This window comes from Plutella xylostella, chromosome Z (genome assembly GCF_932276165.1).
Source record: "Plutella xylostella chromosome Z, ilPluXylo3.1, whole genome shotgun sequence".
NCBI lineage: Eukaryota > Metazoa > Arthropoda > Insecta > Lepidoptera > Plutellidae > Plutella > Plutella xylostella.
This window is the reverse complement of record NC_064012.1, coordinates 9,610,173-9,633,440: the sequence shown is the minus strand read 5'-3', so window position 1 is coordinate 9,633,440 and position 23,268 is coordinate 9,610,173. Positions and strand designations below refer to the sequence as shown.

At 37.5% G+C, this 23,268-nt stretch overlaps 2 protein-coding genes across 2 annotated transcripts in view; one reads left to right on the top strand and one right to left on the bottom strand.

The window, feature by feature from the left end:
* Positions 1 to 23,268, bottom strand: part of LOC105384136 (E3 ubiquitin-protein ligase MYCBP2) — a 107,830-nt gene that overhangs the window by 49,694 nt on the left and 34,868 nt on the right. The window lies entirely within an intron of this gene.
* LOC105384128 lies at positions 4,797 to 22,616 on the top strand. Its single transcript, XM_048632671.1, has 5 exons — positions 4,797 to 5,099; positions 16,307 to 16,559; positions 18,903 to 19,075; positions 19,385 to 19,677; positions 19,795 to 22,616. Exons 1-5 carry the CDS (start codon positions 4,938 to 4,940, stop codon positions 21,395 to 21,397), a joined length of 2,484 nt encoding a protein of 827 aa, XP_048488628.1. The 5' UTR covers positions 4,797 to 4,937; the 3' UTR covers positions 21,398 to 22,616.

Below are 23,268 nucleotides of genomic sequence, written 5' to 3'. Positions count from 1 at the left end.
ATACCTACTAAATATTCTCTAGAACATGATAGATAGATAGAGTACTCTTTATTTGTACACCAAGAAATAATTAACAATTTTACATAGACACTTAATACCCTAGTTAAGGCGGTCTTATCGCTTATAGTGATCTCTTCCAGACAATCTTTGGATGGATGGACTAGAGATATAAAAGGGGTACAGTGTACTTACTCAAGGAATATAGTTCATCATTCTATGGAATAGTACAATCAGTCGAATTTGTCTTAAATTGACGTTTTTATCTATTTGTTTGAACAAAGTTGACCTTTAAGGACAAATGAGACTATATTATTTTGTCATGATCATACAAGGATGAATGGATTGATGGACTAATATGCTGAATATCGTCATACATGGATGGCAGCTCGAGGGGATGGGTAATCTAGATATGGAAGCTTGAATCCCTGTGGTATTAAAGTTTTGTGATTATAAATAATCAACTTAAATGAGATTTACATTGATTAGCAGTTAAGTACCTACTTATGTTAAAATTAAAAGTTTTGGATAAAGCTGGAGCGGTATCGAAAAATCAAAACAAGGTGTACCTGAAGTACCTAGGGTACCTAGTTATTTAATATTTATTTTAAATGGGATTTACATTGGTTAACAGTTATGTTAAATCAAAAGTTTTGGATAAATCTGGAGCAACTTTTGTTTGAATAAAAATATAGGGCAACTTGCTACTTTCCCTTAATAGATTTGGATAAGTACCTAAGCTTAATTCTCTCTGCGCTCTCAAATGCTCGTGAAATGATAACTTCATTCAGCAAGGGATTTCAGGGATTACATTGTATTGTATAGGTACTTACCTAGTTCCATCTTCGGCAAATTGCAATTACCTACTTATATGTAATTATAATAGTTTTGGGATTTAATGGTATCTTTTCAGTTAATAGCAGATTGCATCTGATATATTTTATGTTCATGATAATAGGTATTAATTAATTTGAAAAAGCTTATTATAAAATTGATGATTACTTAGAGGACGTTAATGCATGGCTGTGATAAGTACTTGGCTCTGCTCATATTATTATAATAATAATTATTAAGCTTATAAGTATTGTATAAGTACCAACTAGTTTTAAGTCTTTTTTTGAAAAGATGGCTCAGGAGTTTCTTGCCTCCGTTCTTCTCCTTAGACAGAAAGAGCCCCCCTTATCCGAACGGAGAGTAATTTAAAAAAAATGTACACGATCAAAAAAAAAAAAATGACTTTGACTTTGGATAGACATCAAAATCCACAAAAAAATAATAATATGTAAGTTCTTTTTCTGACATCTCAGGTTAATTGGTACCTAGGTTTTTACTTACGATTGCTCCTCTGATATATTTCATTGTTTAAACATTATTTAAGGATACTTATAAGTACTTAATACCAGTTGTGGAGTGAATAACTTTCAGAGTTTCATATTAATGCGTGACATTGTAGTTTAATCTGTAAGGAGTAAGTAATATATGTTTTGATGGATATAATAGATATGGATTGATGCAATTTTTATGGATGATTAGAAGAATAACAATTACAGCAAAACTATAAAGTCATGGAAACGGAAGTGGAACCTAACTAATTGTTAAAGACTGTATTTAAATCGATTTATTATTTTTATTTAAGAACATACCCGTTAAAAAGCTATTATCAATCGGCATGTTATTTTTAAAATGAATGTACCAACTGTAAGCAAATAATTATTGACAGTGATAAAAAGTCTTAGCAAAATCGCACTCTTTATTTTCAGGACTTTATAGTTGGTCTATATCAAAGTATATTATGTAAAAGTTAATCATGGAACAAAACAAAGATCCAGAAGGTTGTTATTGTAAAAATACCTACTTAATGGATGAATTTTATGGAATTAATATTAACATTATATACTTAATTATTTAATAATATTGATAGATATGTATATGGATATTATGGATTGATGGATTTTAAATGGATAATTTGAAGAACAACAGTTATCAAAGTAAAGTTAATGTTATTTAAAGTTAATCATGGTATTAAGATATGGACCAAGGATCCAGACGATTGTTATTGTAAAAATACTTAATGGATGAATTTTAAGGACCAAGGTCATTTAATGAATCGATGTTGAATTATGATGGATTAAGTTCAAGCTCTAAGAAGATGTAACTTAGTAATATCTTAGTCCTGCAAGAATGGGTTTGCAGTATTGCAAGAATGGGTTTGCAGGACTAATGAGTTTTCTATCAGTACAGCTAGAATTGATGGGTTAGCTGGTACTGGATTCCCTGCAAGATAGGAATAATTGAAGTCTGCTAGAATGGATGGGTTAGCAGATTTTGATTTGTTAAGTATCCAGTATTGCTAGAATGGATGGGTTAGCAAGTACTGGATACACGGTTCACTACTAGAAATGGATGGATTATCAGATTGTTATCTCTTCGTTTACTTATATAAAAATAACGTCTTATTATGGCCATTTTTATGAAATTGTTATTACAATGTACAAGGAGTAGTCATTAACGTTACAATTACACTGATAACTGTTGATTGATTGTTAAGTCATTGTTTTATACAAATATTTTGTCTGATGTTAAAGTTAATAATTTCATTATATTAGTGTAGACCTACCTACTTAATGATATTAGGTATAATTAATACTATCGATAGTCAGTCTCACTTGCCGAGTGTAAGGTGCCTTTGTGTCTACTTTGATCCGTGTATGAGGACATACACGAGGTCAGGATGGACGAGTGTAAGGTTCACTGTGAAAGTATCCTAAATTGGGTATTATTTCACAACATTAATTCATATTTTAATTGATTCTATTATGTTACGAGGAATAGTGGCAACACCGCTCTTGAGGGAGACTGACATTTGATTGACAGAAGGGAATAGATGTCAGGCGAGATGTCAGAAAAAGGAGGCAATTGGGTTTTGGGATGAAAAATGGTGGTTCGAGGTGTGGATTATAAAAATGTAATTTATTGCTAAAACTATGAATAATGCTGAAAGTCATGGAAATAAACCTATATCGTGTACGTTTGGTGGTTTTACTATACAATATACTAGAGGACGTGCTGCCATATTTTTATAAATCTATTCCTGTCCGCATTCAAGAATAAATATATACTTATTTGACTCGTTTACGGAATACTTGCCACCGATCCCGGCACAATATGTTGCGAGTGTTGCGACTTGCGACTTGCACCCCATCCAAGGAACTACGGGCAAAAATAGACGCTTCACAACATTATATGACTTTACCTAGGTATGCCAACTAGGGCGTGCAAAACCGGAAGGTTTTCAAAACCGGTTTTGAATTTTCGGTTTTCAGCCTCAAAACCGGGTAACCGGTTTTTCACCGGTTTTGATATTACTTAAATATTTTTTGTCATACAGTACTAATTAAACAAGGAACCCATATTCTTAGATAGAGATATCCACAAAACATACGAATAAAACATTTTTTTATGATATACTTACCTATTTTTAATCAACCATATGACAAATTAATAATTTAGTGAACAGGAAAAAAAGTTAAATAAGAATTATCATAGTACTTACTGTTATCACATCTAAAAAAAGTGTGTGGCACCTTAATGGTGTTTTTATATCGTTCTGTTATCATCAATAATTGTATATTTTAAACATGCAGGCAGATTTTGAAAAAAAAACTTTTATCGTCTGATTCTTACGACCACTCTTTAGTAGCAGTAAGATGATGAATGTTTTTTGATGTATTACAGATTTGTTCATATCAACGCAACGAAAGAAAGCCTAACTCATTGATGGACACGACTGCATTTGATTTGACGTCCTCAACACTTCATGAAAAAAGTCCATAACGTCGAATGCAGTCCCCGCACTTGGCCTAATTATATTTTCAACAACGGTCAATGCAGTCCTGTTTTACCTAGAGTTTGTATGAAGACCACCTTGTTGTGCTTTATTGGGCCAGATTTCAACGTTATAATTATGTGCACCCAGAGTACCTTTTTTTCACACAGCAATAAGTTTTCATACAGCAAAAAATGTGAACTCACACGCACACAACGGTCACTGACGTCGTGTTTGCTTTACTGCGCCTAGGCAGAGTGCCGGCATATGCACCAGAAAATCGTCACTCAATTTCCATACAATAATATATGTTAGTGCTTTTTTACGAGTTTCACCATTAATCTAGTGTCCATCAGTGTGCCAACCGATAAACAAATTCTTTTATTTTTAGAGTTTATGGATTCAACTTCTAATGTATGTAAAAAAGTATATAAAAATACGATTAAAATCGGTGAAAACCCGGTTTTCGGTTTCCGGTTTTGAACTCTCAAAACCGGTTATGAAAAACCGTGATATATTGTCCGGTTAACCGGTTTTCCGGTTAACCGGTTAACCGGTTTTGCACGCCCTAATGCCAACTTACCAACATGTATTCTGTTATTTTAATTTAGAATGAATTTTACGGATAATTATGTGCGATTTAATAAGTTTACTTCCTTAAATAAATTCTTAATTACTTATAATTTTATGATGATCATAAATTATCATTGATCATCATCATGAAACTATAAGTATTTTACAAAACAAGAAAATATATTTCTCACGTCGATTTAGATGTTACCAACCGCTTACTAAAACCTGAAACCTATCCTTGTGAAAGAAATTATTACTGAAAATGTTTCCGTGCGTCATCGTTTCAGCGAGCGGAGTCAAAAATGTCCTAATTAGGATACGCTTATAAACTAAACGAGGTAAGATTGTGTGAATTTAAGTAATGATAGTTCGGTATTGATAATTAGTTTGTGTGTTGATAAGTGGCGTGCTCGGCGGGTTGCGTTGAGACGGCTGCGGGCGGCCGGCGCGTCGGGCGAGCCAGGGCTGCATCAGCGAGGCAGCGACAGTCTGTGTCGGGCGGGCGACGCGCTCGGACGGCGCATCTCGCGCCGCCACCACCATGGCGCGTCTACACGCGCTGCTCTTCCTCGCAGCGCTCGCGCATCTCTCTCTACTGGCATTGTCTCAGAGACAAAGTGTTTGTGAATTATCATACTGCGAGTGCTCCCCGGCGCTGCACCCGACCTGGACCGTCGTCAACTGCACCGTGCCAAGTGATAAGGTAGGAACAATGACCACCACACACTCATCTCGACGGATACTTTAACTTTCCAATCGAGACGGAGCACACACACACACACATACGTAAAGGAAACGTGTTTCATTCAAGATGTAGAGATTTTTTGTGGTCAGTGTTTGTTATGTTTATGTTGCTGGTAGCAAAGCAAGTGTGGCAGTTCAATCACTAGGTAGGTAGGCCTAGTAGAGGTTGGCCAGGTATACCTTTAATTTTGAATTGTATTGTGACGAAGGATTTTATAAAACATATTTATAGATTTGATATTTGCCGGTTAGTTTTAATAGACTGAATGATCTTGAACCTTGGATGCTGTGATGATTATGACACATGGGTATGATTTATATGCCAGTAACAAAAATAGTTATTTATATGGTGTCTGATTTCTAACCATGAACTCATCCTACACCCTTTATCTACGATCGTAGTCTCGAGTTCACTTTCATAGCTCCAAGTTATCATTAACGGCAAGTTTCATATTATGCTTATGTGAAGAAGATTTTATGTGAATATTTAAAGGCATATGCAGATCCGTAGATAAGAGCTTACAATATGTTGGTGCATAAACGCAATTGAATTAAACTAGAGAATCTTAAGTTGTATGTCCTCTCTGTCACAGAAAGTCTGCCTGTTAGATAAGTTTCCCTATAAATACAATACACGAATTACGTTAAATGAAATATGGGATAATGCCATCAAAAATGGTTGAGATAGAGACCAAAATGATTCCAAAACATAATATTTTATTATGTCAATGTGGGGGTGACTTCAAGCGCTATGTCGTGGTTATGTCACTGATTGTAATATTTAATTTTGTCCGACCAATATCAAGTTCGCAGTAATTTTATTAACGGTTCCAACCACATTATTTGCAACTCCATTCGCTTTTAATAATTGAATAAATACACCTTCAAATATCGTACAAAAAGGTAGTAAATAAAATTCAAAGGCACAGCTCATACTAGGTACTTTCGGAAATGCTAGTTATTCCTTTTATTTATAATTGTTCATTTTGCATCTAGTAACTCTACCGTCGTACTTCCTACGTAATTTAGTATGTAGCTTTGCATTTATAAAGTTATGTAGATACCTGCATTCATAGTAACTCTTTGAAGTCTTTGATTCATACAAAACTGAATTCGTTTTTGTACGAGTCCCTATTATACTTACTACTTAAGCCATGGGTAATGGGTATATGATAAAATATATTAAAGATAAGCTGATTAGAACATTTTGCCAATATAATTTTTATTTGTTATATATATTTCGATTGATGTTTAGTATCAATACGTGTGAATCGTATGACCGACTCTTGAAGTATTGGAGATAAAGTCTTATAAACACAGCAACCCACTTGATACGAAACGAAACGAAACGAAACATAAACCTAGTGTCCTAGGAATAAGAGCCAATACTCTATGGATTATTTCCTTTAAATACAAGCCCAGAGTCGGATCTATTTACGGTGTGACTTCAATTTGCAAATCTGACATCGAGCTGATCCTGAGTCACCCGACGACGACGCGTTGTCATGAGTACCAAGTCATGACAAAATACGCGGCCCTGCTGCATTAAGAGCAGTCAAAACCCTTGAACCGGGAATCAAACCCGGGAACACGAGAATGTGAAAAAGATGATATCGAAATCCCGTTAACTACTTATGATGTTCAGTTGATTAGTAAGTACTGAAAAATATAATAGTAACAAAAACAATAAGTTTGCGATACCAGCCCTAATCGGTGATTTTGTGAACTGATTTTCATAATTTTAACATTGAACCTACTGAGATTCAGTGATAAGCCTACGATGAATTTCTTACAGTGCAGTATCAAACAACTCACACATTTGAAGTTAGAAGACTCAGCGGACTGTTACTGTTTCTTATCGATCTTATTTTTAACTATTGATGCTGTTTTTATCTATTGATACTGTTCTTGTAGTTTTATCCAAATTAGTAGTGAGAAATAAATAAGAGCCATTTGTATAGAAAATGCGTATTTTTTTCAACAGTGTTGTTAGTGACAGAATCTTAGAGCATACATAGTTTTTTTTTTCAAAATAGCATTACATTTGGTACTTTATTTTAGAACTTAATGATTGAAAAGTGAAATACTTACTATATCAGGTAATATCACGGAGAAATTTTCTCCGTAGTAGCTAGTTCCGAAAGATATTAAATGCTTTTACCGGGTACAACTGAATAGTATGCAATAATGTCGAGCAAAAACAATGATACAATAAAACGTTACCTACACCCGAGCCGTACTCGGATACTCTTCCTATAGTCCGTTATATTAAATTATTCGCTATTGCAGAGATAGGGACGGGCCGTAATTAAATTGTCAAGTGAAATATTGACTGTCAAGTCCCAGTTTGAATGCAGTTTGATGTAAAGTGAGTGGTGTGGCGTGCCACAGGGCTACAGGGAGGCACTCCGGAAGCTCATTACCTGCTCATACCGATGCTTTTGTGTGCAGCTTATTGTACGTGCGGTGCTGGCCGCCCAACATCTATGATCGGACCAAGATTACTAGTTCATACACGTCCATCACACATGGGGATTAACAAAAATGTCAAGTAATTCCATACTATTATAATTTGGTTATTTTAAAGCCGTATCAACATTTATAATTGGCTGATAGATAATAATATAGAGATATGCAGAGTTCTTGGTTGGTCATTTGGAGCCACAGCACAATTTTTGCACCATGCCAATTTTTGACCCGCTATTCCCACGCGAAATCCTTATAAACCCATCGAAGCTCAAGAATAAATATTATGATGATCATGCACAGCCATACAGTATCGATATCCAACATAAATTCGGAGGGGTTACGGTAAAGTATAGACGCGCAAAGGCCAAAGAAGCGTTCGGGTAAAAAAAGAGTTAATCACATGAGCCGCTGGCGATCACACGCGTCGAGACGAAGCAACAAGTGGAGGGGGCGCCCCGTCGGGTGCAACGCTCAAACCATAAAAAAAACCTAATGAGAGAGCGCTTCCTGCGGTCTCGCCCCCCGCGCCCCGCGCCACCCCGCCGCCGGCCCGCACTGCCGAACACCATGTCAATTACATTGTATCAATTATTTATTAATTATAATATATGAACTCTTACATTTTCGACAAGCTCTTATGCAATTGCGCAGAGATTTTTGCGGAATGATTGAAGTTCATGAATCCTAACTAATATTATAAATGTGAAAGTAACTGTGTCTGTCTGTATGTCTGACTGTCTGTCTGTCTGTCTGTTATATACTCTTTCACGCCAAAACTACTGAACAAATTTGAATGAAATTTGGTATACATATGGTCTAGACCCTGGGAAAGAACATAGGCTACTTTTTATCCCGGAATTCCCACGGGAAAACTTTTTAATGCGAAGCGAAGCGCGCGGGATCAGCTATATGATATAATGAACAAAACATACTGGCACAAATTCAGATAAGAATTTACTCCCGATGGCATTTCCAGTAGTATGTTCATGTGCAATCCTTATTTTATTCCATAAACATAATCAAACAAATAAAAACTTGATCACTGAATTTTATTCTTTTCTAAAATATTTATTACCGTTGTCCTCCCTAGTTAGGAGGAACTAGTTAACAGATAAGATTAAATTCAAGTCTTCCATGTAATATTTAAGCAATTAATAGTATTCTTGGTATTTTATTACCACTTTGCTTATAAATACTTTCATTTATGATCCATTCGTAAAGTAATTTATAATAAGGACAAGAAAAGCTGATGATATCCGAACATGTGTGGATCGTAGACAAGACATGTTAGGAAAAATAGAGTGTTGTAGATTTAAATGGCAACTTTTTTTTGCATTAAAAAAACACAAATACACGTAAGTATGTAGTTATCATACTATAGCAAATACAATACTGTCTCTACCTGTGTGATAGTTTCATGTACTTATATACACATTTATTAAATAACGGGAAATAATTATAACGCTGTCGGGTCTGAATGTTTAAATGTTGGAAACAAACAGCAACCATTTTTTCCAGTTTCGTTTTTTTAGGTTTCAGTGTTCTTTACAGGCCTGTTGCTCAATTTGTTTTTACTTGTAAAAGGCATTTCTTGTAAAAGTTTCATCATTTCGCCTCTTTCAACGAGAGAACGTGTAAAATGTTTTTGGATATGAAAACTCAACTCATAAAAGCTAAATACTACTAACTTACCTTTATCAATATAAAATTATTTTCGTACAAAACATCTGAACCGGCAAATTATGATCGCAATATTTGGACACTACCATTAAAACAAATCCGTCCCAATATCCTTACTGAAGACAAGGAGCAACTCATTCACAAATTTGTGTCTAAGTCGAGAGCGCCTCATTCCGGGAATAAAATCTAATATTAAATGAAACGGGCATTCTGTGGCCGGCATTCCTTGTCACAATCCGTCCTCACTACCAGTCGCTTTGATGCCGCGTTCACAAACAAATAATAATTAGTTTTTAAACCAACGACATCGCGCTGCCTCAGCCAGAGTCTGGCTTGATATCATCCGAACGTAACCGTGAACCTTGGACTATCCGACGAAGGTAATAAAACTGAGATCGATGGCTCATACTACTCTTTATGGTTCTACCTTTTTTGGCATAAGATTTTTTTGCCTAATCTCGTATTGCATAGTAACGTTTGGTCAAAGTCTCGTTACGCCGAAAATCGTATGGCATAAATCTCGTTTAGTAAAAAGTTATTTCGCATAACATTTTTAAGCCTAATAATGGTATGGCCAAATCTTGAATAGCCTAATAATGCTATGGCATAGGTTTATTAGGTTTATACAAAGTAATAATATTCGTTTGGCTTTAACTTTGACGGAGCGTCTCCCTACATAGCGCAAACTGGTGCCTTGTATTGTTTCCGCTGTTTGGAAAACGCTCCGCTCCGCTTCGCTGCGCTCCGCTTTGGTTTTGATGAACATGTGCACCTAACACGCTCCTCCTCGCTTTGCTCGTCGTCGCACCTACTTTTAGGTTTCGATCTCATGGGGTTTGTAATAATTATATTGGTCGTTAACTTTCGATTTTTTGATCATACAATATCGTGATTTTCGGGATGTAGGAGAAAAATACCACAATTTGTACACTTACAACATACTTAATATATTATTTATTAAGATAACATTAGGAGAAACAAGATTATACATAGGTTATAGACGAACATAAATTTGAGCAAACGAAACTTAGATGTTTAAAGATTGTGCCTAAAGAGTTTTAGACGAAACGAGCCTTATGCCACATAAGTCTTGGCAAAGTGATGGTTCGGCCAAAAAAGTTTAGACCATACAAGTTATGCGAAATGAGTTTTGGTCAATAAAGATTATGCCAGATGAGCGGAACCCACTCTTTATACTCTACGAAAGGTAGATTAGATGGTACTCTTCATCAAACGAAGTTGGTCTAAAATCTTACGTTGCCATACTTGGATCGTAACGGCATGTAATCGCAGCGCCAATTACCAAACTAGCAATTTCACCGCGTATGACAACAGGAGGGCAGTGCCGTCAAATCATGAACCGTTAATAGCCTAATAGCTAACCTACGGGCTAACATTGTTTACACCGGCCAAGACACAATATTACAGACACACACAGCGTACTTGCCTCTGATCGTGACACATGTACTGGAGGTCATTATCTCACAGAGGCCTGCTATAATGGAAGTAGCACACTGACCACGTCACAGTCATGGGCTGATTCCGAAATGATCATACTGTGAAAACGCTTCTTTGTCTCTAGTCTGTACATCGCAGCTAGCGATACATCCCGTCCCTATTTCAAGTTCGATGAAATGGTTATTTTAGGAATATCTATTTGATGTTTTATTTTATAATGATGATGACCTAATTTGTGTCATGACTGCGGCCACTACTCATGTGACGAGATCTGTATAAAGGTGAGGTGTCGCCTGTAAACGAGTCACCCCTTTTCGGTGCAAATGTTCTCACGTGCTATGTTTCTTACATAGTAGAATTTTATTTCAGACCTGTGAAAATACTTTAAATAAATTATTTGATTCCAGACTGCTTTTTTCGACTGAATAAGTTATATCCAGTAAATTAAAGACGAATATATTTTAACCTTAAGAAATCATTGCACTTAAATTTGATAGGTAGGGTAACGTAACGTACCTAGGGACATTTTCGACTACCCCAACTTTGAATGAAGCTATCGCAGCGTACAACTAAGATATTAATGTGAAATTTTATTTATTCGGTAGGATATATAATCTATTATCACTAGTATTTGTGCTTAAGCTTTAGTGTGGCCAGATTTTATTAAATTAAGATAATAGTTAAAATGCTTGTTTTGACCCAAGGTACGTTACACGTTTGTACCTTGGGACACTGTTTCCTATAGCTTTGTACTATGGAAAATGCAAACTTCTAAATAACGCCTTATATCTCTGTTCTTATTTATTTACTGCATCTCTCTTCTGTCTAGTTTCACTCTGGCACTAATAAGAACAGAGATATAAGGCGTTATTTAGATGTTTGCATTTTCCATAGTACAAAGCCATAGGAAACAGTGTCCCAAGGTACAAATTTAATCGTGTCCCAAGGTACAAAAAAGGAATATGTAACCAAAATTTAAATATGTTTATTTTTAATTAATAGGAATCTTTCAGATAATTGCCATGTCATAAAATTAAATCACTGAAAAGTTATACGTGACATCCATGTCTTTATTTTGAGCATGCCTCAATGAGATAAAGCAACACAAAAAACTATACAAAAGCTACTTTTGACTCCAAAAAACTTCATACTGTCTTCACCACACACTAGATGCTGGTATGATCACGAGACTCACTAGTTTTGCCAAGCGAGTAAAATACTATGCCTAGGGTAGAATTTTAATGTGTTTATTTAGCCGGTTTTTAAAATACAATCAATGTCCCGAGGTACAAGCGTCCCAAGGTACGTTACGTTACCCTACTGGTCAGAATTTGAAAACAGGAGGAAAATTATTATCAGCAAGATCTTAACGGCTCCTAGGCATTTAAAAAAGGTGGACGAAAAATAATGTTTGCAAATTTTTGCAAATAGTTATGTTTTTGCCGCATTTTAAGAACAATATTTATAATAGTCGCTTAGTCATTGGCTCATTATCATTATATAGGAGTCACCCATGATGACTACTACGAACCCATTATACCTAATCCTAGACCTCGTTTACTCTTTACAATTTACATGGCAAACAGGCAAATTAATTAATAACATTGTAAGTACTCAAAATTAGTAAAAATACTTATCATAATTTGGACACCCTGAGCTCTCAAACAACAACAAATCAGAGTTAATTTAATTCGGCGTTGTCTCACTCAAACAGCTCTTGAGTAGGAATAAGGACACGAACGATTCAGAAGTAGGCATTGCAAATAAATGTGTACCTTATGCACTTGGCTGCACAAGTCTTGGATACAACCAAACACACTCTTCAAACAGCAAATCTTGGCAATTGAAGCTGAATAAAGGAGTTGAACGCCTCTGATTCAAAGCGATTGTTAGGCCATACGAGTAGTTATTATGTGCACTCAATTCGAACCTTTGAGCCCTTGCGAAGTAGGCCTAGATAAGCTCTCAATTAATACCTTCCGTTACGATTCTGCACCCACAATCAGAGCTTATGTTTTGTTTTAAATAAACTTCAGTTGAATAGAACTTTCATTTTTAACCAGTTGGAGCAGCTTTTAAACTTGTGCAGCTAAATTGATAAGGCCTGGTTCGTAATCCCATTGGCTGGTGCCTAGGCGTTCTAGGTCCCGTCTGTTTGATAATTAATAATGCAATTTTCCAATGTAAGCTTCCGAACTTTGCGAGGTTATGGACAGCTACTTCGTGAAAAGTTGATACTTATGTTTTTAAACTAAGAACAAAATATTCAGGCATATGTTATTGTTATGTTATGCCGTAATGTTTTTCGTAATAAATTAAAGCTCTTATAAGGAAGTTAATCACATAAGTATAGAACCTGTGTCATATTTTTCAATGGGATACAATTATACCACACTATAATATTATGCATAATGTACACAATTCTGCATTAAAATATACAAGTCGATAAAAGTTGAGTAGCTTGGATTTAGCTTATCGCTGCCGAGAGGCTAACTACCAAGCCAATATTTATTAAAGACTATAATAAACTATATTTAATTACTAAACATCTCAAAATAAATGCCAATATTATAAATAATAGTAGTTATTTAAGTTATTGTTTGCAAATGTGAAATATATCTAGGTTCATCAGAGCTGGATCCTCCCAGCCATTGTTCTGCTGAGTTATATCCCATCACGGTCGATCAAAACTCACGACGCATTGTATTCGCGTCTTCTTCCGTCACATTCAAGAACAAACGATCACAGACAAATCACCAAATCTTACGTATACATACATTTGCGAGCAATGAAAAAGAACCACCTACAAAATGCCGGCACCAATTTTTATTATCTAATATTCTTATGCGCTAGTCTTTTCCGTTTAGGAGTAATTTGGTGCTATGTCATTGGAACTTTTTCATTGCCTTTGATTGTATATTATATCATGCCATAATCACAAGACTTGTAGGGCTTATAGCTGGCAAATCCAAGCCTGAGAGTCCAGGGAATGCACCGATAACGTGTATTTTATAAGAAGATAAAAATAATACTGGGCCTTGTACTATTATTGGCTCTAATCGGAGATGAAACCTCTCGAGACAATTTCCAGCTCCAGCATACCCTCGGCCTTTCTTAAGGATTCCCGCTTCCTCGTACCTCCTGTACGGTACAGTGCAAGACAAGCTTAACTTTACTTAAGTTCTTATTACCGGTGAAATAAGAACGGCGCAAGGTCCAACCCACTGTACCTACCTGTACTAGTGTACTAAGCTCTTTAACTAATAGCTAAATCTTTTGCTAATGAGTTCGGAGTAAGGCAAAATGAATCATGGGCAATATTAATTTTACAATATACAACTAGGTACATGTGTTCTGTTTCTAGAAAGTTCTGGAGCTACGTAGAGTATCATCTCGAGAGAAGACTGAAAGTTTAATTAAATTTCGTAACATAAACACTCACGCCTGTAATCCCCGACGAATAATAATAAAGGTGCACTGCGAAACTATTTTTTGCAGTTATATGTCAGTTCCATTGTAATATGGAAATGGGATGGGTGTGAGGGAATAAACTAACGCAATCATTCAATCCCAGAGCTGAAATCCGAACTCCGTGCCGATACAATCAAACTTTCTAGAGGCCTAACAAAGCGGCGAATCCGACTGTTGATTCGAAATATTTCGACATCTGGAGAATAGCTTAGGTAATCAGATCTAGAACTAGGCACGCTCCATCTAAACTTAGTTATTACAAGTGCATCCGGCCGTAAGGTAAAATATAATTTTATGAGATCGTTATCTAGCTGACTAAAGTAGGTGCGTGGTGCTTGCGAACGTAATGGTGGTTGTTAAACGATACCTACTAGACTACGCTACATATAAATTACTTGCATCTTGAGTGGTAATTAGGTGCTAGTACTCATATTCATATTATTTTCCAGCTAAGGTGTCCAGTGCGTTTATTAAATAAATTTATCTAAGATTTATCTTGCTCGTAACCTTTACAGAAGTACGAGGGGTTGAAAAAAAGGACTAATTATTCGTTTACAAATAATAACCACAGGGAAATAAAATAGGAATACATGCCCATAGGTTCTATAACTTCACGACCCGATTACAGTTACTATAGAATAACAAGTACTGTAGTACTAGTACTCGTTATTCTATGTAGTTACTTACGTGTGTGTGACGTAGTCAATACCTTTGGTTTAAAATATAGCTTAAACTACATTCAGCAATCTCTACTACATTGTGTATTCGCTGTTAAAATTTATTATTGTTTTCCTTGTTAACTTATTTATACATATCAATTTTAAATTTAGTACTAATACCGACTTATTTTCCTATAGTATCTTGTATAACTTACGTTTTGGCATTCACGATTAATCCATAACGAAAGCACGTCTTATTTAGCTTAGCAAGTAACATTTTGAAGGGTCAGCTACCCGGCTCGATTTAAAAATGAAGTGATCGCATATTGCAAGAGGCAGTTATCTCACAGCCATCGGTGGGAGCCTTAAATGGCGTCGGCCGCCCCGTCCAGTCGCTGAGGTGTTTCACAACTTGCAAACAAGTTTCATTTAAAGGACAAGTTTCACCATTTTCTGTCCTGAGCTTTAATGGATAAATACTCATTTATTAATGAGTCATCTCTTTATATGTATTTTTAAAACCCTGTATAACTGTTTTCTGCTGCCTGTTACGATGCAGGCAAATGTAATTGATGATAAGTAGATGTTTAATATTAGGTACCTATAATTAAACAGATTTAGATTTCACCAATGATTAATAAACAAAAATCATACAAAACAGAAGTTAACTGTTTTGGATTGGATCCTAGCCAGTGTTTAGTCATGGAGTCTGCTTTATTGTATAAGAATATTCTTTTTCATCGATTCTCACTACCTATGGGCCTACACGGAATGGAATGGTATTTTTATTGCGACCGATACAAAATGTTTACAAACAATCATTCTTATCCAACGGAAATATGTACTTTAAACTGAGTCAAGCCATGCCATAAAGAACGGAACAAAACGCAGCAAACATTCACCATATTTGTTAAATCATAAAATTGTGAGTCACATCGGCATTCATTCGTCTATAATGGGTATAACTGCAAGACGATACGATAACATACATTTACAAGGAGCCAACTTGTTTATCAGCTAACCGTAATAGCATAGCTTAGATAAGACAGACCCACACAATGGGCGCTGATTATCAAAATAGTGCGCCCAATTCATCGGTGCGCTAAATAAAACAATAGTTGAAAGTTTGTCTACTTTTACTTTCAACTCAAAGCGTTGTGGTTATATGAATGTAATGGATGTAGTAATAACGTAGGTGTTCTCCCGGCACCGTTGACTTTCCCCACTTGCCGAACGCGCGTAATTCAATCAGAGAGCCCGTATCCGTTGTTGACTGCCTCCCCCTCCTTTATAAAAGACCACCAGCGTTCCTCTCTATTTGTGGTAAACTATGTAAACGCCATATTCAACTCGATATTTGAGTTATCAATGTACCTAGCTATAAACTTTTAGAATGTTGATATTGATGGTGAATTCCGATAATCCCCAGCAACTGGACATCCTGGAGGGCGACCTGCCCAACTCGACGACGGAGCTGTTGATCTCGGGCGCCGAGGCGGTTCGCTTCGACGCTCACAGCCTGAGCGCTCTGAGCGAGCTTCGCCACGTGGCCGTGAGCGGGGCGCGAGTCCTGCTGCTGCGCCGAGGCGCCGCCGTCGCACTCAACGTCGTGCATCTCGTGCTCGACGTGCACCAGTGCGACACCATACGCATCGAGGACAAGGCCTTCTCCAACTTGAAAGGTATGTAAGCTCCGTAAGTCTGCTGGTACGAAACTTGCGACGGGCGGAAGCGGTCGTACGTTTCGTACACAACGCTGTTTTTAATGCATTTGATTCCCGTCTCCCAGCCGCTAGCCTCAATGGTGCGTTGCGTCGTCGCTGCCATATTTTTTATGGACGTTCCTTTGCAACGCAACGCAGCGCACCAATGGGGCATCACCCTAAAGGACTGTCCAGTATAATACTCGCACAAAAGGCTCACGTTTAGCCAATCACCCACTGTATAATTACATCCTACCATATAATAGCTTTATTACATCGACTGATAAGCGATTGTTCATACATGTTGTGTTTACAATAATAACGTGGCCTTACCGTGAATGTACCTTTGAGCGATAGCGTTGCTGAGCTGGGCTGTTACAAAAGAGCAGGCGCATATTCCTAGATAATTATTTATTATTTATTTATGCAAAGCGAACTCTATCATTGCATATTCTAGAACGCGCTTGTTAATTTATTGTAGTCTGTCACATACTAACAATTTAACCCTCATGTTCCGCAGATGCCATAACAAACTAGCTGTATCCACGTATTCACAGATAGACCCGGGCGGTGTATTGTTTAAAATGCTAGCGACAGTCCTACAATTTGGACACGTTCATACCAAAAAAAAAACTAGAAGGGATCCCGATGGGTACCTGTGGTGTACGGCATTCTTATCGTTGCGTGACTTCACTACAAATGATCCTAATACAACTACTTCTAGCCAGAGCTATCGTCTTCTAATAGATTTTATTAATTTATTTTCCTTGCAATGTGCGATGCACTTGTATGAAGTATTGCAGCTAAAGATCCAACAATGCCGTATGGTGTATTCAGCTTCAATGGACTCGAACAATAGATGGCTTCTGCGTCTATGTCCTGTTGTAAGAAATTATATTAATTCTATTTCAGTATTTATGCAGTCTGTCCACATATATATTTCGGAAAGCATTCTAAACTTCTACAGTTAAAGAGCAACAGTTTGTATAATTACGTCGCGCTTAGCATTATACCTATTTACAGTAGGTAAATGTTCGAGTTCTTAGCAAAAAAAATACCGTACATAAGTAACAACAAGTAGGTAACTAAAGTTGCAAATTTCAGGTTTGAAAGAAGTTCATCTAAAGAAACCAAACAATGCTTTATTGTACTGCCCGTACTTACGCATTTAACGAAACTTTTACAAATGTAGCAATTGTTCCATTTGGTTAGTTGCTACCCAAAATATTCATAAATCAACCATACTACATTATTGTTTCTATGACGATGATAATCATCATTGAACTCGTACTCAAAAGGAAGTCGTGGCATGAGCTAAATAACTCCCAATGAAACATGTGTCCAGAAGCTGTTTCCAGTGACGCAGAGACCGTCGTAAAAAAAGCGAAATACGACATCAAATATGTAGTCGTTTACGTTATTCATAGTTTTAAACCGATTATGACGATTGGTCTGCGAAATTACGGAAGCTCAAACGTGAAACCTGTGGACATATAATCGAGTGAACAGTCGAGAGAGACTAGGTTAGCGCGGGCGGCGCTGGCCGACTCGCCGCGGACCGACGACGGCTAAAAATACGCATTTCCCCGACATCGTGCTCGTGTTTTACGGGATAATGACTCATAGGCCGGCTCATCGTACGCGCTTTTTAAGACAATAGACACATAATTTGTTTGTATAAAGAAGTGATAATAGGGATGCCTCAGCTTTCTTTCTGGATTTTCGTACTTGTTGCTTGATCGGATAGTATGTATGAAGGACAAGAAATTCTACATAAAGACTTAGGAATGAAACTATTATTTCTTATATTGTTAAGCTACTTAATTTAATTGAAAAGAATCGTACCAATAAATGTATATTTTTTGCGAAAATATAATAAAAGCTTTCAGGAAAAAAATGGCATTAAGTACTCCATTTCTACAAAATTATAGGTCGATACTATGATATCGCGGAATTTCGCGGAGCGCTGAAACGCTGAGCACTAGCTACCTACTAACTATTGTGTTGCTTTGTAATGCTCATGAGCTATGTATGTACATTAAATTACATAAAATTATGTCTAACAAATTTCCGTACAAAAGCCTTTGGCCTCTGGGGACTTTGGGCTCTTATTTTGTTCACGAAAAGACGTCAGCCATGCAAAAATAGCATTACTGATTTTTTTTTCAAAGTGGGGTTTCCTCTAAAAGGCTCCAAAATCCTTATAGTCGGAATAGCCCAGCCACCTCGTTAAAACTAACCAACACCGGATGCTAACACTAATCAGGCCGAAGCGCACGCATACCCGTGTAAGTAATTTAACCGAGTTTGTCGTTGTTGCAGGACCGCTGTCGGTGACCATCAGCGAGTGCCAATTCGTGTCTCTGGACTCGGAGCCGTTCTCGTGGCTGCTGAAGATCACGGTGGAGGGAGTGCAGCAGCTGCGGCTGAGCCCCGGCACCTTCACGCTGGACGCCGGCGCCGCCAACATCGGCCAACACGGACCCGGCATGGTGGTCAGTCACTATACTCTTACATACCATTCAATCATCTAGTTATAAGCCGATATAACAGTATAGAGTGACCTTTTTCAGCGAATTCCATGTTTAAACAAAGAACTGCCGCGTTCAATTATAAAGTGTCAGGTTGCAAAGCGAATTAATAACACGCTGTTACATTTGAACTTGAATTTTAGACCAACTTTAAATAGCGCACAAAAAGTTTGCACTGCGATCGATTGGGTGACGGAGAACTAAAATAATTATAAAGCTGTCACAACGAAACTGCGCTGCATGTGTAAAAAAGGGATGTTTGAATCTTTTCAGATCGAGTTGAAGAACTCAACGGTCCCGCAGTTCCCAAGCCAGACTTTTGGTTCGTCGGCGGCGCTGATCCTGCTTCACAGCGTGTCGGTGGAGCACATCTACGCGGACGCCTTCATAGCTAACACCTACAACGTGGTGATGGCCATCAACTGCTCCTTCAGCCATGTGCACGCGCAAGCCTTCGCACAGAAATCACTCATCAACAGCCTGTACTTTGACGGCTGCAAAGTACGTCTCCTCTCGTCCAACGCACTGCAGTCTGCCGTTTCGAAGCTCAATATTTCACATTCCACGTGAGTATTACCTATGTCGTTTTAATTCGAACTATCAGACATGGTTATACATACTTATTTAAACAATAGTTACACGAGTTACGATATGATTCATAAATGAACTATATCTCTTTCCAGATTTGAAAACATTGAGACGGGTGCGGTGAACGTGACGGTGGCTACAGTCATCATAACGGATAGTGAATTCAACGTCTTTAGTGAACGGGCTTTTGAACTTGCCTATTGCAATTCGTTTTTGATGGAGAGGAATTCATTTGATGAACTTGGTCCCGACGCTATTATTGCGCCTGGAGCTACTATACATGAACTAGTATTTGTTGACAATGAAATCGAAACGCTACACGATAATAGTTTAGGATTTATTGGGCAAGCTCAGCTTTCGCTTGCTGATGGTATCAAATACAAGAAAAACTACTACGGTCAAGCTTGTTACTGCGATATTGCGCCGTGGTTAGCCAAAGTAATGGGAGCTGAATCCGGTGACTCATTCGTGGACCAAAGTTTCTGCACTATCAACGAATTCTTCGCAAGGTGTTTCAATGTTCCCGAGCAAAATATGCTAGTCAAACAATTTGTTGATGGAGTTTGCAACGATGGCGACAGTATCAAATGTTTACCATTTCAAGACAGAGGAGCAGTAACACCAGAAATAAAGAATCCCCGATTTCCACATGCCCGAAAAGAAAAAGAAGCCTTAAGCGACAGGAACAAAAAAGTTATCGGAATAGTTGTTGTTACTGTCTTGGGCTGTCTCATAATCGTTTTATTGATATCATTAATAAAATGGATGAAGCGTAAAGGCTACTGTAGAACATTGAAAAACTTCTTGGAGAGACATTCATCATGTTTTGCATGTCTATGCTGTCATTCGAATCGGAGCGGAATTGATAATGCAGGTTCAATATCCCAAATTGCAGTACATGAATATTCTGAACGCCAACGATTAAATGACCCACGAGTTGAAGTCGTCCAAGAAACCGCATTGCCCAGATACACTCAGGATATGGTACCAACTGATGACAAGCAAACCCAAACGTTACCTGAGGAATTGACAAAGGAACTGCTTGAAAGTTTGAAGGACAAACTAGATGACCCTGAGAACTACGTGGAAGCCCGGGAAATGATCGAACACTTATACGAGCTTATCAAAGTAGAAGAGAGTTGTAACTCCCCAAGACCAACATTGTCTGTCGTAGAGAATGTCTACGAGCTGCCGTTCCAGAACACGGCTCCAAGACTTGGAAAAAATAAAAAGCAAATGAAAAGCATAGGCACACGGACTCCCTCATTGGATAAACTGACTCCGATCTCGCCGTACAACCGGCAGACTGCTCTGGCACACGAATACTTCGAGCCCAAAGACTTCGCCATACACTTATATGCTGAGATTGCAAACAACGACCGACGTCCTGTCTTGAATATAATGCCTGATGTAGTCGGTGAACAGGCCTTGTTGCCCCGTGGCCCATACTTGGATGCGTTACGTGAGAAGAATAGTTCTAGCTCCAGTTCAAGCTCTAGTCCAACTGAAGTCTCGCAGGCTGACAGTCTCCTGCCCTTCTCGCCAGGTCTTAAGCCACGGAGCGCCGTCCGATCAAACGAGTCGAGCCCCTCTCATTCCAACTCGAATTCGTCGGGAAAAATGATAAATCGGCCGCTTCCCGAGAAGCCGACTACGACGTTCGACACGGGGCAAGGACCGTCGGCGCCCGAGGAATGAGCCGGAGTTCCTGAGCACTCGGACTCGCTGGTGCGGGTGGAGACTCCGCCGGCAGGTCTCGGCGGCGGGTGCCTGCGGCCGGGGTCCGCTGGGACCACCTCCACGCTCGACCACACGCTGCGCAGCGCCGCCGCCGCACCTATTGCCGCCGTCGCTGTCACTGTGCTCCGATTTAGTTTCTTTGCTGTGATATTAATCGTTTACTTTGTCTTGTTTTGAATACAAGTGTGTATGTTTAAGTCATTCAAGGCGATATTGTTTTAAGAAAAATACTCTAATTTTCTAATATTATAATCTTATTTTATGTAAGTTACAATAGAGCTTTTACGTTTCAAGGTAAATCATCATTTTCCCGGCTGCATCACAATGCACGTCATCTTTATCACCTAAGTGACTATATCTCGAATCGTGATTAACACGCCGTATTGATAACGATGTATTAAACGAGACTTTCTACTTCGATAATGATGCCATGCATTATGTTCTAAAGGTTTCGCTTATACTTTTGTGCTTTTCAACTTTTGCAGATGCCATAATTTAATTGTGTCTATGGAGTAATTAATGTATATGAACTACTCACAATGTGTTTAGGTTCAGTAGTACAATGTTTTTTCATATTATCTTGTTGGTAGGTAGCCCTGTCCCTAAAGCGCAACAGCGATATTCCTCTAGTTTTAAGGATTGGACAAATAGCTCCTCCATTACATAACCAGTTGCGATAGAAGTAGAAATACGTAGATTTTGTCTTTATCCGTTATTAAAGTTAATTCTGAAGTAGTTGCCATCACAAATGAAATGATCGTAGATGTTCCCATATGATGTAGTTGTAAGAAAGTTAGAGCTTTATTCAGACAAATATAATGTATATTTAGGTACTCAATTACGCATTAATTATCTCTTTTAGGAAATGAATGTTTTGTGAGCAATGAAAAACGAAAAAAAAATATTTTAATCAGATGTAGGTATATTTTAATAAAAGGTTCCAAAGATTCAAAAGATCAAATACAGTATTTTCATAGGAAATGTTTGTAGCGAACTATATCGTTTGTACAATGTTAATTAAAATTATATATCTTGATGTATTTAAATGTTGTTGAAAATATATGTAAATTTGTAGTGTCTAACAATAAGCACGCGCGACTAAGCACATAAATGTGTATATGGGTGTTCCGTCTTATTCCAACGTAATTTTAACTCTGAAAATAAATGTTAAATGTGATCCTTTACTTTTATTTAAGAAAATCCTACAAAGTCAGGTTGCATAGAAAATTAGGTACTAACGTTTTTCTATAAATAAAATGATTTCCTATTTGGTCGGGTGAAACCACTGGAAGCAGATGGTAAGGAGATGTGAGTGGCGGCCATCACTCAACAAGCAACGGGCTACATGCTACTAACTGTAAACAACTTCACTGAAACTAGAATGTATACCACGAATGGCTACACGAATAAATTTTTGAAGGATTAAACTAGAAAGTTGATCAGTTCTGGATATGTACATTTTTATGTATGATTTATCCTATACAATATTGGATCTACACTATTCTAAATACATAATAACATAATTTTGCCGTTTTGTTAATAGGATTGCGACTAGGGCGTCCATCTCATTATAAAACTGTCCAATTCTGTTCCCGTTAAACATCGTTACGATTTTTTATAGTATTACAGTATGGTTGTAGGTTTACCACTGTCAAAGAGAAAATAACAAACCTTCAACCGGAATCAGTACTACCAACACCAACTTCCTCAAATATATTTTGAATGTAAATGGACCACTAGTTGGATAAATGTGACCATTAGCTATTAGGTGCATGTGCCGCAAGTGAGAGGCGCAACCGCGACCGGTTCCCTAGCTATGACTAGGTAGG